The sequence below is a fragment of the Pseudonaja textilis genome, chromosome 5 (assembly GCF_049901715.1).
Source record: "Pseudonaja textilis isolate UNSWEBS1 chromosome 5, rPseTex1.2, whole genome shotgun sequence".
In the NCBI taxonomy this organism is placed as follows: domain Eukaryota; kingdom Metazoa; phylum Chordata; class Lepidosauria; order Squamata; family Elapidae; genus Pseudonaja; species Pseudonaja textilis.
The window spans coordinates 31,437,421-31,456,406 of record NC_141994.1 but is presented as its reverse complement, the minus strand read 5'-3'; the positions used below and the strand labels follow the sequence as shown (position 1 = coordinate 31,456,406).

Genomic DNA, 18,986 nt, shown 5'->3' with positions numbered 1-18,986 from the left:
GCGCAAACAGGCACAGGAACCATCCAAAGCTTCCCAAAGGGATGCCCTCAGGCGACACAGGGCCCTCGAAAGGGAAATTGACAGACGCTCTCAGGAGTCAAGCTCTGTGCCCCGGGACCCTTCCGTTCCATCAACCTCCACCCATCCTCCTCTCCCCTCCCCTCCTGCTTCTGCTTCTCCCCCACAGCCTGGACAGGCCCCTGAGGTCACCTTGCCCACCACTGCTGTAGAACTGCGCCCGGAGGAGTCTCTCCCCATGGCGGAAATACCCGAAAACCTAATGCAGGCTATGGAGCTGGCCATCCGGCAAAGGGTAGCGCAACAGATGCAGCAGATGGCCGGTCCGGCCCCTCAGCCCAGCGCCCCGAGGCCCTAGGATCAGCGGCCTCGCATGGTCAGGCAACTCCCCAAGAGGACTTAACCTTACCTTTGGAGATGGAGGGAATGGAGGCCCAAGAACCCGGGACCCTTCCCTCTTTGGGGACGAGAAGGACCTTGACATGAGGTCCCTCATAGGCAGTGAACTCTTTTGGGAACAGGTCCCCTAGAAGGGGACATGTCGGAGGACGAGGGCCTCCTCCAGGTCAGCCCGCTTTCTAGGGCTCTTTAAACCGCACCTATTTAGGTCCCTCCTGTTCAAAGCCAGGACCACCTCGGGCCTGAACCCCCTCCCCACCCAACCCAGCGGCGGCAGGGGTTCCTCCCGACTCTCTCTTCTCTCAGCCCGTGGCGGAAACTGAGGTGATCCCTGTCCCGCCCATATTCTCAGACATGGTTTCTAGGCAGCTGGCCTCCTCGGGGCCCCCTCCCCCCCCAACGCCCAGGACAAGCGGTTTTTTAACCTGGAACCGCAGTTCTCCACCTTGCTCGATCCCCTCCCCGTGGACGAGCCCGTGGTAGGCCTGGTTTCCCGCTCTACTCCCAGCGACTCACTCGATGCTCTCCAGCCCGAGGACAAGCGAGCTGAACTGGCCCTGTGCCGCGCTCACCTCTCTGACGCTTGGGCAGTCAGGGCTTCCACTGCCGCGTCTTTTTTCACCAGGTCTTCCATCAAGTGGCTCCAGCAGCTCAAGCAGCATGTTCCCACAGCCAATCTCAGGGCGCACCAGGACATTGCCAAGATCCTGGCCGCGGCCGAGTTTTCGGCAGACGCCACCTTCCAGGCGGCAAAGTTCTCCACCAGGGCCATTTCGTCCCAGGTTACCGCCCGCCGTCTACTCTGGCTCCGCCACTGGCAAGCGGACGTTAAAAACAAGACTAAGCTAGCAACAGCCCCCATCTCTGGGGGAAGTTATTTGGACCGGTTCTCGACCCATTCCTGGCCGAGACCCGGAACAAGCGCAAGTACCTCCCTTCCCTCTCTAGGAGGTCCGACTTCAGAGGCTCCCCCTCTCCTCGCCAGGGTTCTTCCCATTCCTCCTCCTTTGCCAGATACTACCGATCCTCTCCCTATAGATCTCCCTACCGAGCGGAGCCGGATGGGTCCGGAGGTAATTCTTCCAGGAAGCCCTCCCGGGATCCGGGAGAGTTTCGCTCCGTCGTTCTCGATAATGCAGTCGCCCCAGGCGCTTGTCCTTTTAAATAACAAAAAAAAAAAAGAGAGAGGAAGGAGTGCGAGAAGGCCTATCTCTACTCCGACCTTTAACCCCTGCTTGCAACAGGCTCCTACTCCAGGAGCACTCTTGTCCTCCTCACCCTGCCCTGGGCAACTGGTCGGCAACACATCTACCCCCATTCAATACTAGCCGGGTCCCTTCTTGCGCTCCCGGGCCTCACACAGATCTCTGCGCCTCCCTCTCCTTCTCTCTGTCCCAGAGTTCTCCCAGGGGAATTCCCAACACAGGTCGATCTTCCCAGTTTCTTGAATCCCGGTCCCAGTGCACACCTGTTGGCCTCTTTGGCGGGACTGCCTCCCGGATAGCTCCGCCTCCTCCTTAGGCCCCTTGTTGAGACATTCCAATATCCAGGGTTTTCTCCTGTTGGGCATGCCTTCCAGCGGGTCATCAGGGTTCCAGGAGAGATTCTATACCAGACGGGGCCCCACCCGCAGGACTAGCCAAGCTTTGGTATGTCCCAACCTGACGCCGAGACAGCTCTATGGAAAAGGGCGTTGGTTCTTACCTGATACGCTTCTTTTCATGGAGCTGTCGAGAGCGTCCAGCCCCACCCGTAGGCCGTCTGGTGGGAAACCTGGCTGTTCGACCGAGCAATCTAATATATTTTTTTCCTGAGTGTGATGAGAACAGGACTTTCCTTCTCGTCTGTGCAAAAACCTGGGGAGCGCCCAAGGACCACGTGACGGTGAGGGGGCGTTCCTCAATTTCAAGCTCAGCCTGGAAGAGCCGAGACTGGAGCTCCTCCCAACCTGGACGCTCTCGACAGCTCCATGAAAAGAAGCGTATCAGGTAAGAACCAACGCCCCTTTTCTACTTAAAACTAATAGCATTTGATATAAAGTATAACAAACTAATTTATCTTTAATAAACTAATAAAACTAATTTATCTCACCTTTTTATAGACAATAGCTTGATTTTAAAAGTGGGGTGTGTGGAATTAGAATTATGCATATATTCGTTTCTAATTCTAACTATTGAGGATGTAATTCATAGCTATGGTCAACACACAATGTACAAAATAATAATAATAAAAAATAGTGAAATTAAACAACTTCTAACCTACAACCAAAGACAAAAGTTGGAAGTATGAGTATTGAGCTTGAGTTTTTTAAAAAATATGTTGAGACTCTAGAAAGAGTGCAGAGAATAGCAATAAAGATTATTAGAGGGCTGGAGGCTAAAATATGAGGAACAGTTACATGTGTAGTCTAACAAAGAGAAGGACAAGGAGTGACATGATAGCAGTCTTCCACTATTTGAGAGGCTGTCACAAAGAAGAGGAGACCTTATTTTCCAAAGTACCCGAGGGCAAGGACAAGAAGTAAATAGATGAAAACTTATCATGGAAAGGTCCAATCTAGACCTAAGGAGAAATTTCCTGACAGGGATAACACTTAATCAGTGGCACATTCGGTGTTCAGAAGTTGTGATGCTGCCTCACTGGAGCTGTTTAAGAAGAGATTGGAAAGTCATTTGTCCAGAATTGTATATAGAGTCTCCTGTTTAAGCAGAGGTCTGAATAGCAAGATGCTTCCAACTCTGTTCTGTTATTTATCTTCAAGTTTGCAAATCAACAATCTATGCTACCATAGATACCAACATCTTTGGTTTGATAGGAATGCTGTAAGAAGAATAAAGTTCAGACCCTTTGCTTGGAAATAGTTTAGAAGTGGTGTAATCAAAATACTTTAAAAGTGGTGTCCCTTTATAAAATGGGCAGAATAGAGAACCTAATTTAGCTTTTTCATCTCACTAGTATAACCAGGGCAAGAGATGCTACTCCAACAGTATATTCCGGTTTGTGCAGATCATATTAACTGAGAGGAAAACATGAAACAGAGCAAACATAAAAGTTCTACATTTCTTCAGGGCTGGGATATGGGAAAGATAGACAGTAAAGGCAAAGCTGTAAATTACTCTTGCATACCAATTATTGAGACTACTATTCCTTTGTAAATCTAAGTCCCAGATACATTCTTTTAGCATTTCCACATTAGTATAAAGAAAAAAAAAATCCTGTGAGGAAACTTCAGACTAGAAAATTTTCATCTAGATTTAAATTTGTCTTCAAAAATTGTAAGGGCCAAACCATTATAAAGATTAAAGAGCAACCAGATATGTCTTTCCACTAATTTCATCTTCAACCATAGCATTGTGTTTAATGCATATTTATTGGGGTCTATGACAACACCCCACAGCCAACTTGCCACGGCCAGCTTGCCATGGCCAACTTGCCATGGGACAGTTCACCAGAGACAAGTGTTACACTAATATTGAAGAAATTGGAATAGAATCATGAAAAAAGGATGCCAAAGAAATGAAATGTGAAAGACAAATATTAAAATAATTTTTGAACTATTGTAAATGATTAAATTGAATTGTTGAATTGACCCACAATTAGTTATCCTATGGTGAGTTGGCCGTGGAAAGTTGTCTGTGGTGGGTTGTCCCATTCCCATGTATTTTATTGAATGTACATCTCAGCTTACTATTAGAAAACAATCAAGTTGATTCACAATAATTTAAAAAATACAATCTGGGCTTTTAGAAGAAGAGAACTCAGGAACTAATAGTGAACTATCTGCAGTTACCCATCTTCTCTCTAGGATCGGATCTGGACTCAATTTTAACAGCTGAGGAACAGCCTTTGAACATTTTACTTTCTTTTCCACATGAGTTTTTAAAAAATGCATAGATATTGCTTAGCTCTCTGAATAATTTGAACATAAATCTCTGTGATGCATTTAATATGTGAATCATAATATATCTCACTGGTTCTCTTAATATATCACATAATAAAACAAATGTCCATTCTGAATAACTAAGATATACATTTAAATATAAATGAAGAATTTTTAAACTAATCCACATCTATCATGCTAGAAGATAACACATCTTTTCAAAACATATGGTACCCCCACTGCCACAAAAAATGACAGTAACATTTAGATTTATTAGAATAACTGTCATCAAATTGTAATCTTTATTATTCCATGCATACCTAAAATGGTGAACCTGGTGTCAGGGTTCCAAAAAAACCCAACTACAATTAAAAACTTAGAGACAGGCATTTTCTCAAAGTTTCCTTTTATTACAGTAGGTATACTGGAACATCTGGGTAAACCCGAATCTGAAAGTTCTGGGTTTTCCTCCAATAAGTAAAAATTACAAATCCACTCCCTGCACCCATCATTCCATCACATGCCCCAATCACCATCCGTTCCAACTTGAGGCATCCCCTTAACCACTCCTCAGCCAGGTGCAGGAATAATAGGACCTTGACTTTAAAGAAGAATGTTATTATGTCTAATCGTATACGTTCCATGAAATCCCGCCCTCCCAACTTCCCAAGCTCAAAAATGTGGTAGCATGGAAGCTTCTGGTGCTAATATGGCTTCCAAAGCTGACACTTGGATAGGAAAAATGGAATGTAAACAAAAGACACAAGTTGCTAGGAGACTGTAGAAAATTTAATAAACTGATTTAATTCAACCTCTCATTTTTATATGTGTGAAAAAGAAATATTGGTTATCCAAACTAGGCTTCTGATGACTTTTTTCTTCGTGTGGTAATAATTGTTCTGTATGATTGATCTGAATGGTCTACATACAATATTTTTTATATGAAAAGCAGACTGATTGAGGGGTGGTTGGTTTTCTGAAAGATCTCTAAAGCCCAGTAAACATGTTTGTTGATAGTTTTGGGAAGCACAGGTTGGTTCCTAAGTTTGTAGCTTTCTCTTTTTTAGATGCTAAAACTGTTTTTTTTTTTACTCATAATGGCCAGGAAAGTGAGAGTGTAAATATTAAGTATTGAATGGCAATCACCAGTGTTTCCATGTGGAGATCAAAGGCAGATAGCTTCTCTTCTTTTCTCCTCCGTAAGAAGAAAAGAAGTTCTGTTGAATGGATTTTTTCTGGAAGTCCCTTAAAGCCTTTGAGCTTTTTTTGTTTTTACATTCTGAAATACTATGATAGGAAATTGTCAGCTCTGTGAAGTAGCCAAAAAGCAAACACAGCAGGGTTTCCAGGGTGGCCTTTATTGCAGTATGATAGAATACTAAAAATTTGAAAGCCTGACTAAGTTTCTCTCAATCCCATCTAGCTTTCCTTTTATATGGTTACCTCTTTTTCAGGACTGAGTAATTTTTCTCAAACACCCTCCATAACAGTTCATTCATTTCTTCTCTGTCCTCAAGTTGAGATCTACATCCTTGATAGAAATGTCCCTACTTATTTTTAAATTAAAAACAGATTTACAGATATGGGAGATTGATTGGATTGTTACCATTATCCAAAGAACTAACAGAATATATCATTCAAAATATCTATTTATTTCCTATTTTAAGACAAATATTTTATATCCAATATTTTCAAACTTTGGCATATTGAAACTTGTTTGAAAGCCTGTGAAGAAATCCTAGAGTTGTAGGTTAGATCAGCGGTCGCCAACCAGTGGGCCATAGAGAAATGGTGGTCCATAGAGAAATGTCACCCCTGAGCACCCCCCAAAGCAATCAGTCCAGGCTGCAGGGAACACAAGGCTGCACTGCCTACATGGCCTGGGGGAACCTTCCCCGCCCACTCACCCCTTACCTGGCAAACTTGCCTGCTAAGTTGCTATTTTTCCTTTTTTTCCCCTGACCATCATCTGTTCTGCTGTGCCGAGAGATTTAGATTAGCTAGAAAGCAGAAAACCGTTGGATTTCTTGCTTTCTAGCTAATCTTTAGATCTTCAGATTGAAGCTTCTATTATTCAGTGCAGGTAACCAATGGCAGAGTCATAGATCTCTAAGTGAATCTGTGATTCTGTGAGCAACTCAATCTCCTGCCTGCTTTGCCTGATTTTGGGTAAAAATTGCTCTTTTTTATAAAAAAATCAATATTTACATAAATATTTATAATATTTACATACAAGCCATGCCCAGCCAGTCACATGACCACCAAGCCACACCCACAGATTAGGCCATGCCCACAGAACCGGTTGTTAAGAAATTTGAATCCCACCCCTGCCTGTGTGTGTGAGAGAGACAGAGGGGGAGAGGGGGAGAGAGAGGTTAGATCAGATCTCTCTCTCCTATCTCCCTCCCACCAATGTCAGCAAGCCACCATCAGTCAAAATTCATATTAGTGGTCCCCGGGATTTAAAATTATGACTTTGGTGGTCCCTGAGGTCCAAAAGGTTGGCGACCCCTGGGTTAGACTGCAGAATAAAAAAAGAAAAAGGAAATATCAGAAGAAGGTTGCAATGCCAAATCACTTCCATGTTGTTTTCAAGAAAATGCTTTGGATTTGAGTCTTCCTAATTTTAGAATTAATATGCCTGAAAAAGAAGATATCCTCCCTTGCAGTCGGGTTTTGGAGCAAAAGGAAAAATAGGAAAGCAAGCATAAAGGAGATGGGATTTTTCTAAGAGATAAACTTGTTGTGTAGAGCCCATATTTGGTTAAATTGTTGTTAAAATAGTGATTCTGATCTTAACAGAATAATCAAATTTCCTTTAAAAATTCAGTTTTCTTTCCATACAGATTCATACTCTCTGAATTGCTGTATTTCCCACCTCTTTCCTCCCCCTGCACAAGATTTAAGATGAATAATTGCAGCTTCCTTGAAGCAAGCGCTACACAGAATTTTAGAAAGTACTTGGAAGATTTATTGAACCAACCTCAGTATACATTATGCGTATGTGTTTCAGGCTGTAAAGTTCTTCTTTGGGGAAAAATTATTTGTCAAGTGTGGCTACATCGAACATTCATTAGACATAAATGCCTTAAATTAGAACAGTTCTCTGTTTCATGAATCAGAAAGAGCTGCATTTCCTGGAGTAGTCAATGCACATGCTGAAGGTGATCCCAGGGTATTGAATGAATGATCTTTTTTTGTTTTGGTGGAGAAGAGATTCTTGAATGTAGGTGCATGCTATATTGCTAGGCCAATGGCAAAAAGAAATGCAAATACTACATTACAGTGTCTACCAACTTGAATTATTTACAATAGCAATTTATCTCAATAACTTCTAATGTTTTTCTTCCTGTAGAAATGAAAAAATGCTTCTACTGGAAATTATCTGAAATAATATATTCTTGTAATTTTTAAAATTAAAAATAAATGACAAGTACTACTTTCTCTTTGACTGAACTCATACTCAAAAACTAAGGAAATCTTTTGATAGTACAATATTACTTGATCGTAGTTCTCCTCTTTGTTTTTCTTCTTTAATTTCTACTATTTTATTTTATATGTTAGATTTATATCCCACCATGTTTTATTTTATCATGATAAATCAAATAATTGTTTCCATCTAACAAAGCAGCTGCACTATAGGGAAGAGGTAGACTAACTTACAATGGGTGTGAGCAGTTTGCACTGCTGTAGCTGAGGATCTTTGACAACTGTATCACCTTGAAGAGTTTGAATATAATGCTTACAGTCCTCCTGTTTGGCTGCTGTGTATATCAGAATGCTTTTTTAGAACAGCCATCAGGAATGGCTTATATGAAATCTCTTTTCAAGGAGCTGTAATGTTATTGACTGGACTATATATTTAGAACTTTTTGATTCTAGGAGAAATTGGTCAGTGAGAAAGATGACCTTTGAAATGGTGGAATTGATTTTTTAAAAAGAAGACAAGCTATTAGGAATAACTTATACCCTAGAAATCCTTCCACTGCATAAAGATTGGATCAGAGGGCTCAGAGGTCACTATTCCATCTAATATGCAGTATGGGTTTAAGGTAACAGTCATGGATATGATACAATAGATATGATAGATATATGCAAAGAATGTTGCTTTCTGACTGTTTAATTATTCTTTGTTTACACTAATTAATTATTTAATTTAATTTAATTATTCTTTGTTTACACTTTTAAATGTATATTTAGACCTGTCCAGGATGTAAGCTGACATTGCTTTTTAAATACAATTACCCTTTCTTCTAAGGATAAGAAAAATCTTAATGTCTAATGTACTGGTAAATACTGCATCTGGGGAGGAGGTGTTCAAGTGTACGCTTAGATCTAGAACTTGGATGGGTGATTTGGGGCTAGTCACTCCAACTAACCTGTAGGAGTGTTGTTGTTCTAAGGATAAAGTTAAGGGAGATCTCCATATTAGCTGCTTTGATATCCTGGCTGAAAAGGGGATAAGAATTTAACAAATCTGACAAACCTATTGAGTAACTATTAAAGAAATCTAGAGAGCCAAACAATTAATAAAGGACTCCAGTGAATTAATAAATGCCAGATCTTTATTTTATTGAAAAAACCTGGACATCTATAGTGTGTTAAGAAATTGCATATAAGCTTGTTATTTTTATCCCTAAGCCAAACATGCATGCTTGAGCTCACTAGGAATAAAATCCTTCAATTTATCATTGTCATCACTGTGCAGCAATAACTGGAAGAAGCTTTATGACTGCAGGCTATTTCTGCTTTCAAAACCCTTCTTGGGATTTTTTCAATATTTTAACCTGAGTTTAACATTTCCCTTAAAATTCTTGATGTCTTTTATGAGACTGAAGTATAATATTTCAAAATATACCCACTTTTAAGACAGGGTTTCAAATTGAAGGTACATGGATTCTATAAGAATACAAACCTTTTACTGAACTCATATTCTTTATTCTTGGAATATGATGCTTACTTCCATCATTTTGAAGAAGAAAAAAAGAAAAGATGATTACAGGAAATACAGAGTTATTATGAAACCTTTTATGAAGGGAATTTCAGACTTTCCAGTATAGTAATCACCTAAAATAATAAAAATGTTTTGTGACTCTTCCAATGAGTAATGCTGCTGTTGCTGACATCAACAGCAGCAATAATAATAATTGTGTTGGCACTTACTGGAACAATTATGTGTGGTCTTTTGCACTGTACTTTGTAAAATCAAGATGCCAATTCCCATCATTCCAGTCAGGTGGCCTGCGATGATGGGATTGAATTTTTGTCATCTGGAGGCAAGCCAGTGGGAAGAAAGCTCCTACTAAAACCTTTTTTTGTAAAAGATCAGCCTCTGATGGCAGTTAGTGAGACTTCCTTCAAAAAGCAGCATACTTCACTACATGCTAATGAATGGAGATGCCTCCAACACACTATTCTATTAGATGCAGTTATCTTCTGCTAAAAATGCCACCATGGCTGTGGTGACCCTTCTAGAATGGAACAGATTTTAGAATGGCCTTTCTAATCTCTAATCTCTGTGGCAATGGTTGGAGCCTCCCATAGGGGAAAGTAAAAATATTTCCAGAAACAGGGTTTGGGTGTCCTTTGCCTTTGGAGGAAAGCTAGGAACCTCAAAGTGCCTGTGATGACTCGGGGCGTGGCCCAAAGGCAACACAGTCACATAAATAAGAAAAGTCCCTTTAATACCTCCAACTTTGCCCCCATTGTCCAGTTATCTTTGGCTGGAGAAAAAACTCTCCCAAATCAGTCTTTAAGTGGAAGAAATTCAGTCCAAAAACAAAGTACATATAAACTGTAAATAAAAATCCACACAAACCACACTGCAGCAATTAACAAGGCAGGATAAGGAATTGCAGACAAGGCAGGATAAGGAAGGATAAGGAATTGCAGACTTCAAAGGCTAACAAAATACACACAGTTGGGAAGATGGCAGGAACCCAGATAAGCCTCGACCATAAAAGATAACTCACGATTTGCTTCCCATGAGGAGTTGTGCTCAGACTCCCTTTTAAAACACCGTGTTCCCAGCTGCAGCTCATGAAGGGAATCAGGGCTCTTTCCTCCCCCATAAGCCACGCAATTCATGTTGCTCCCTTCTTTGTTCCTCCCTGTGTGCCCTAGGATGAAGGGGGGCCTGGATTTTCCTCTGAATTCCCTCTGCCTTGTTCTACCTCTTCCCTGCTCTGCCCAGCCGGACTTTGCCCTTCCCCAATTTCTTCTACAGCCACCAGAGCCACACTCGCATTCCCTATCAGCTGCTTGGCCTCCCCCTTGGAATCAAATTCCGTCAGGGGCATGACAGTGCCTGAAGAACCTTGCAACCTGTCCAGAGTCCTAACTACACATGTCCAGCTGGATAAGTATAAGAAACTTCCTAGCTGAGAGTGAGTACAATAACACTCTTCTATTTATTTTCCATAGCAGTTTGTATTCATTGCCATGCTTTGACTTTATGGTGATGAGAGATAGGCGGATAGTAAATAAAAGCTACCATGAGTTATTGTGCTTGCATGTTTGAAGTCAGTATGATAGCTTGATCTCTCATATTGTCTAAAATAATTTGATAAGGTAATTGACATTATGCTGTACAATACTTGCAATCTGCTGGTATCTCTATTCTCTTCTTCCTGAACTGGAAGTACAGATAATCTCTGGGTTATGAGCGTTCCCTTAGCAAATGTTTGAAGTTATGCAATAAGCGCCCCCTCGCATTTACGAACAACTCCTGAAATTACAAATGTTGCAGCACCACAGCAGTTGTTCGCTCTTATGAATGACCACAAAGTCCCATCTATCCCCCCCCACGTCAAGCCATTTGGAAGTGAAAAATGTGGACTGGAAATGTGCACAAACAGCTTGAAGAAGCTTCAGCGATGAAAAAGGAGGTACAGAAGGCTATGCGTGGCCTCCAGGCCTTTCCTGCCTCCAGAGCCTTCATCAAGCCATTTGGCAGCAAAAAAATACAGATCAGAAGTGCATGCAAACAGCTTTGGCCATGAAAAGGGGGTACAGAAGACTGTGCATGGCCTTCCAGGACTCCTTTCCTACCTCCAAACCCTCCTCAAATCATTTAGCAGTGAAAAATGCAGATGCACATGAATGGCTTGAAAAGGGCTCTGGAGGAAGAAGGGCCATGCTTTGTACTTGAAGCCTTCTTCAAGCTGTTTGCATGCACTTCCAGTCCACATTTTTCACTGCCAAATGGGTGCTAGAGGCGGGAAAGGAGGCCCCGGAGGCCGTGTATGGCCTTCCCTGCCTCCTTTTCATCGCCGAACTCTTCTTCAAGCCACTTACTGACAAGAAAGGAGGAAGCAAGCAAAGAAATAGGCTGGAGAGGAGACAGATAAGGTAAATCACCAGGTGTGGCAGGGTGGGGGAGGAAGCAATTGTGGAGACTCCAAGGGAAGATAAATGAGGTATCTGTGGGTCGGAAGAGGCCTTGGGTGGTCTAAAGTAGGTAGCCTGTTCCATTACTAGGCCCCTCATGGCCTTCCCCACCCCGAGATACCTCATATTCACTTAATGAGCTACATATTTGATTAGCGAATGCATGGGCGAAAGGAGGAGTGATTACGTTCATTGTATGAGATTCACTTTTACAAATCCTCAGGCTCCATTACATAGGAATGGGCAGGCTCCATTACATTTGTAACTTGAGGACTACCTGTAGTTGTTGTGTTCACAGACTGACGGCAGTCCTCACTCCGGTCCGCCGCCTGGGCGGGAGCGTCGACCGCTCCCATTGGCTGATGCCGTTTGACAGCCGTCTATAAAAGTAGCTGTCAAATGGCATCAGCTGTTGCCGCCAGCTGACTGCCAGTTAGCCCCGGCAGCCGCGGCAACCCTTCGTTCACGCAAATAAAGCCTTTAAAAGTCAAGCCTGTGTCCGCCTCATATCTGCCGCCGCTCTACAACGGTAGTCTTCGCCAATCATTATATTTACTAGCTACTTATACTCCATGAATTAGTTTTAAGTCTTCCCATATGAAGACCAGCACCACCTATTTTGTTAGCAGCTTTCATAATTTAATATATATTATGTGAAATGCTTCCTTTTTTTCTGTCCTGAATTAGTTATATTGCAAAAAATATTAATAATGGTACTGTAGGTGTTGGTGAGGGTTTCAAAATCATTTATTGTATTTAGGTATGTTTTCAAGGAATAACTTCATAGCTAGCACATGCTTTTTTAAGTTTTGAAACTAGGGAAAAGATTTTTAAATAAGTAACTTAAATCAACTGAGACATGTTTAGTTCTAGTTCCCTTTGATAATTTCTTTAAGCCTCCTTGAATTCATAAGAATACAGATTTTTATATTGTAATATTTGTTCACATAATGATTGAGATGTATCAGTGCCCAGTGTGTAATATTTTTTTTATTTAAAAAGTCTGCCAGGCTTTCCTCTTGCTGCTCCAATTAACACATTCAGTGCACGCTTGCCATTGAGTGGTCTGTGTATATGGGTTAAACCACTCTGTTATTTGTTCAGATTGCATTGTTTTGTAGCAAGAATGAGCTGTGCACTGTTTGTTCTGTAAACCAAGCAAGCAAAAGAAGAAAGCAAATAAAAATATATGGAATCTTAAGTGATCGGAGGTTGTGTGGCTATAAATAACAAGCAGTAATTATTAGGTTGGAGAAAACCTCTTGTGTTTTCACATGTGGTCCAGTCCATTGAGTAGCATTTATCTCCTCCCCTCTGGCCCCACTTCAAATGATGGAGAGAGAATAGTGAAATCCTAGTGCTAGGATTCCTCTTACTGTCAGGTCCATTGTTAACTTTATTTCATTTATTAAAGTGTTCTTGCCATGAAGATCCTATCTTTTTAGCTTACCATTTCTTCTTTTTAAGCATTTGCTTTAAGGTATAGAGATAGCAGCTTTGATTATTTTAATGCAGAGTCAGATGAAGGTAAAGCAGTGTCCTTTTATTGCGAGAGCTGAAGCTGATTTTTGAGTGGTGGCAAGCTGGCTGGTCAAAGGGGCCAATTCTCTCTCCTGGCTATTAATTCTTTTGCTACCGGCTGTTTGTGAAGTGTAGCTCTGGGCAATAGCAACAAAAGATACACAGACCGGAGCCGGTGGGCTGGTGAATGAGATGGAGCGTTTCTTGGGGTTGGTCAAGCAGATAAGGAGATCGAGGAGAAGAAAAGGCAAAAAGTACCGTCCAGAGGAAGATTATCATGAGGGCTATGAGGATGTATATTATTATGCCTCAGAACACTTTCCAAGTAAGGACTGTACAAATGTTTTTCTTCTGTTACTATGACAAAGGGGGTCACTATTGTTTTAAGCTTTAAAAAAGGCATTGCAGCCTCTTTTTCTTTTTAGACATGTTGAAGGTGGTGGCTACTATATTGTATGAATGAAAGGAAAGCTCTGAAAAAAGGATTAATATTTCAAGTGCAGTTAATTGATTTCTATTGTGCAAGACTTTTATTAAATTACTCTAGTGCTTTAAACTCAGACTGCAGACAATTTATAACCGTACACGTGTGTGCCTGTGTGTTTGCTTCAGGGCTCCGTCTATATACAGTATTATAAGGAAATATCATTTTAAAGCGCTCTGAAAATGGGCTTGCTTACAAAAGATTAAGGTTGAAGTTAAAAATAAAACTGAATATAAGTCATTCTTTTAACATTTTTTAGCATTTGTTAATGTTTTTCAATAGAAAGTAAACTGGTTTATTTTTTCAGGTGTTTGTTCATAGTATTGTTAGAGAATGAAAGAACTATTCTGTTAATTTATTCTGCAGCCATGTGCCTGGAACTGCATTTTATAAAAAATTGAAGCAATTCAACATCAGTATTTGAAGCTAGAACAGACAGTCTTCATAATATTCTTTGTGCCTGTATATTCCCTCATTTTTTTGTCTTGTACCTATTCGAGTAGATTTAAAATGCCCACAAATTCCTACAGGAACAATGGGCAAGGGAACGACACATTGACTTGTCTGAATTTACTGTGCCATGCTTAAGCTAAAAAAATTGATAATATGAGCAGCCATAAACTAACAAATGTGTAGGAAAGACCATCTTTGTAACCAACAGTTCCTGTTTTGTTTATTCAAAAACATAATACATTTCTTTAAAAAATGTGTATATCAGTCTATGCTTTTTTATTCATAAATATAATGGTGTATAGATGGCTTATAGTCTACTTTGCTGTGTGTTGCAGTTTATCTCCTTTTCCGGGAGGAGGAAGAAACAGAAGTTTTGCAGTTTTGGAAAAGTACATTGCTGGAATCATGTGGCAATGCTATATTTATCAACAGCACAGTTTTTGATATAGTATTGTCATTTTTTAAAAAAGTTGATAGCATTGTATTTGCCAATCTGTTAGTCCTACATGTAAAGCAATGAATTCATGATAGGATTAATAGTATAACAGTATACTTAAATATACAAATATATATATATACAATATATCAACATAAATATACTATGCAGAGTACAGAATCTGAAAGTGATTAAAAAGGTAATTTGTACAACTTCTGTTCTTGTACAATTTTAGAGTCTACAACTATTTAAACTATGTTTTCCTTTAGCCTGGAAAATAAAATCAAAAGAAACAAGTAGGCCACTTAATTCTATCAAAGCAGCTGTTTTTTGAATAACTTTATTTTGCAAGAGTCTCTTCATTTAGAATGAACTGACAGATTCTTTTTCACATAATTTTCCAGGTTATGAATATAGTCATTCCAGGTGGATTTATGTTACCAACTAATTTGCCTCTCAAAAGAAATCAAGAAAATAAAAAATGCTTTTGCTATTAGTAATTTATTATACTTAGTTACAGAGCTGTTATAATTTGGTTTATAACATTTACAGATTGCAAATGAATTTTTGTTTTGAAGTTGGGAAAGACTTTAACAAACAAAACTGATTTTAGTAAGGTTCAATTATAAATATATGGTTAGTCATAAGTGATCTTAAAAGTAACATTTCTAGGATATTTCATAATTGTCAAAAGATTTGAATGTTTTATCATATGATTTCTGGTACTCTGTTGAGTATTGGAATACGTAGTTACTACTGTATAGAAATGTCATCTCTCATACTTTACTTATTTGTACAGTAGTTACATTAAAGTAATTTATTTCTATGGTACAATTGTTATTATTTTATGTTGATATTTTCTCAAAAAACAACAACAACCCCACCCCACAACCGCAGAATACCCATTACCTTTATATTCATTTTAAAGTGTGAATCTTTGTGTCTTCTATTCTATTGGAAATCTGCCAATTATTTTAACTTATTTCCCCTTCCCACTGCAGGCATCTTTAGGTGTCTACAAGCATCTATGGGTATCAACCCTCTCAAGTAAACCAGCCAAGAAATAATAGGTGAACTAATTCTATTTTATTGTAAAGTTAAATTTGCAAAATCTTGCAAGTCTGAAAGTACAACCTTCCTGCCCATGACTTTTTTATGCCTGATCCATTCGGGCGAGTCCTTTCTCAGTTTCTTTCTGTGACTGTTCAGCAATTCTGGGCTCCCGCCCCTCTTGTCTGATTGTTTCCAAGGCATCGTCTCTCCTTATTCCTCAAGGTTCCCCATGCATTCTATTATATTGAGTCTTTCTTTAGCAGCAGTGAGAAAACATATCATGTATGTTTATGTATGCGTGAAATGAGAAAGCAGCCAAGTTAGAAATAGTTAATTATATATTTTTTGAGAAAAATATAAAATAAAGCACCATATCGGATGGCCTTAAGCACTATGTACAATGTTGTTAATAGCTCTGTCCAAAACTTTGTTATGCAAGTGTAGTATTGCTGCTGGTCTCTCAGTCTTAGCATCTTCAAAATCTTAAATATTAATTACCTTAAAATGATTAATTATATATCACCAAATTGGTATAGACTCTTTGTGACCATATGGATAGATTTTCTCTGTGACAAGGACAGATTGTCACAAGGACAGATTATCCTGGTCCTTCAGGTCTTCCAACAGTGCACCCATTTACACTGTAATTAAGTCCATCCACATTGCTGTTGGTCATCTTCCTTTCCTTCCTTTACCATTCCCAGTTTTAGAGCCTTTTCTAGAGAGCCAGGCCTTCACTTAATGTGTTCAGAATAGGATAATTTCAGCTTGGTCATTTGTGCCATGGTGGCTTAGTGGTTAAGATTCTGGGCTTGTCAGTTGGAAATCCAGCAGCCCAGGTTCGAGATTCGAGCACCATACATTGGGGTGAGCTCCCATCCTAGCCCCAGCTCCTGCCAACCTAGCAGTTTGAAGCATGCAAATGTGACTAGATAAATAGGTACTACATCAGTGGGAAGTTAACAGTGCTACATGATGTCATGCTGCCCATATGATCACAGAACTGTCTTTGGACAACACTGGCTAAATGGAGAAGAGCATTGCCCCCTACAGTCGGTAACAACTAGTGGACTAAAATCTGCAGGGACTATTTGTGCCTTGGGTGAGAACTCTGTTGATCTGTTGATTTGCTTCCATAGGAATCATTGTCACTGGGAATACAATTGACTATTCTAAAATAAAAACAGAGGTTTAAAACATATTGTCTGGGCACACATGGAGCTAACTTAGGTAACACTGGCTTAAACAAAACATGAGAAGTTTGTTAAAGCATTTCAAACGGTGTTTCAAATTGGACATTTTTCAAGTTTAAATGGAATGTTCCAACCTTACTAGAAGTTTTCTGTCCCAACATTTCCAAAATAACTGAAATTGCTCAAATTTGAAATGCATTGCATACCACTATTTGTAAATATAGAGAGCATTTAAAACAGTGAACATATTTTGTTGCTACTCTGAGCAGTTCCAATGGGAAACTGCTGCCCAAGCCCTTTTGGGGTGGGATTCTACCGGTTCTATCCGGTTCTACAGAACCCCTTGTTAACTTTCTAAGCAGTTTGGAGAACCGATAGTTAGAAGCAATCTCCTTTTGTTTTCTTCCATCCTTATTACATTCTTGGCAGACAGCCTAGACTTCCTGTCTCCGGAGCTTGGGAGACTTGACTTTCTTAAAGGGGAAGGGTTGTTTTAAGATTTTTACACTGCTGTTGGGAGGATATACCTCCCTGGACAATAAGCACTTTGAAGAAATAATTGAATAATGAAGCAAAGCTTTTAGTGACAGGAAACCAAGATGAGTGTCATCCAGCAAGGCTTCTTGGCTAGTTAGAAAGATTAACATTCAAACATGAGTTTACATATACTTTCTGAGTTTTGGTCTCAAATTGGTTTTTGGTGAAGGTTAATTCTGTGCTTGGTGACGTTTAATCCTGTGTTTATTGATGGGATAATTTTCCCTATTCAGCTTCAACAGGCAACAGCTACTGTTGTGATTTAATTATTTGTATTGTTTTTGAATTTTTTCTTGCTTCATAGTTTCTTTTTCTATCTGGGGAAGGGGTCTTCCTCACTGCTTTAATAGTATCTGGCACTTTGAGGGTAAACTTCCAAGAGGCAGGATGCAAGCTTGGCATTGATTTTTTTTTACTTTCTGGGGAGCACGTGATCTTTCCTTAAATCTGGATGATTTCCTTAGGATATTTTGTGGGGTGAGTGAGACCAGCTGGTATATTTAAGTGGTGCAAATGGATCTAAGGATTGCTTTTCCTGGGTGTACTCTTTCTGGAGAGCTTAAATGACCTCTGCTAAAAGGTTTCACTTTATGAGCAAGAGTCGGCTGCTGCTAGTTATCATTGCATTTTAACTATTTTAATTCCTCAAGGAGCTCTGGCACCCTGCCTGACTTGTAACTCTGGCTTGCAGGTATTTTTAATCTAATGATTGGTATTTAGGGCAACTTTTTGCAAACAAAGAAGCTTTTTGTATTTTTGTACAGGTAATCCTTGACTTACAGCAATTCATTTAGTGACCATTCAAAGTTACAATGGCATTGAAAAAAATGATTTATGACCATTTTTCACACTTACGACCATTGCAGCATCCCCAGTGCCATGAGAGGCCAGGCGAGGAGAAGCGCTCCTTGACATGAGTGATGTCGAGTTGGCCATGACCACCCAGTCACATGACCACCAAGCCACACCCACCAACTAAGCCACACCCACAGAACCGGTTGTTAAAAAAACTGAATCCTACCCCTGCTTTTGATCGTGGAGAGTATCCAAGTATTATTGTTTAGAAAAAGGAAAGGAATGCATTTCATTACATTTCACACCCTGCTGTAATTCTATAAGTGAGTCTGAACAGTGAACCAAATTATATGTTATTGTATATATGAATGCAATCTTGTTTTTGTGGGGTCCTTGGTGCTCTCTAAACCTTGTGGATTCCTGGGAGACGTTTCATTACCAATCTAAGTAACATCATCAGTCTAGTTTTTCTTAATAAATCTGTAGCTTTTTAAAATAAAATGTTATGACTCTGGCAACTTGATTTTCAATAATCACGATAATAGGAATGCACCATTATATATTTAATGTTATTAAAAATTTTAAAAACAAAGATTAAAACCAGTACAAACTAATAGATATCAAGGAGGAAAAAGGGAGAAGGAAATCTTTGCGAAAAGAAAAATGCAAGAAAAAAGGAAAATGTAAAGGAAATACAGAAAAGAAAGAAAAAAAGATATAAAGAAGTGGCTCCTTTACAGCAGTTATAACTGTAATTATGATTTTACCTTTCTCTAAAGTTATACCATTATTCTATTCTTTCTATAACTACCCAATATAATCATCAAA

At 39.8% G+C, this 18,986-nt stretch overlaps 1 protein-coding gene across 13 annotated transcripts in view; it reads left to right on the top strand.

Moving 5' to 3' along the window:
- GRIP1 (glutamate receptor interacting protein 1) overlaps nucleotides 1-18,986 on the top strand; it is a 286,681-nt gene that overhangs the window by 67,331 nt on the left and 200,364 nt on the right. For 11 of the 13 annotated variants that reach the window (XM_087935578.1, XM_087935577.1, XM_087935576.1 and 8 more), the window contains exon 1: nucleotides 13,031-13,532. The exons of the other annotated variants lie outside the window; for them this stretch is intronic. In XM_087935578.1, coding sequence (XP_087791704.1) covers nucleotides 13,400-13,532 — 133 coding nt within the window. In that variant the 5' untranslated portion in view covers nucleotides 13,031-13,399. Of the gene's footprint in view, nucleotides 1-13,030; nucleotides 13,533-18,986 lie in introns of those variants that run through there. 13 annotated transcript variants of the gene reach the window in all.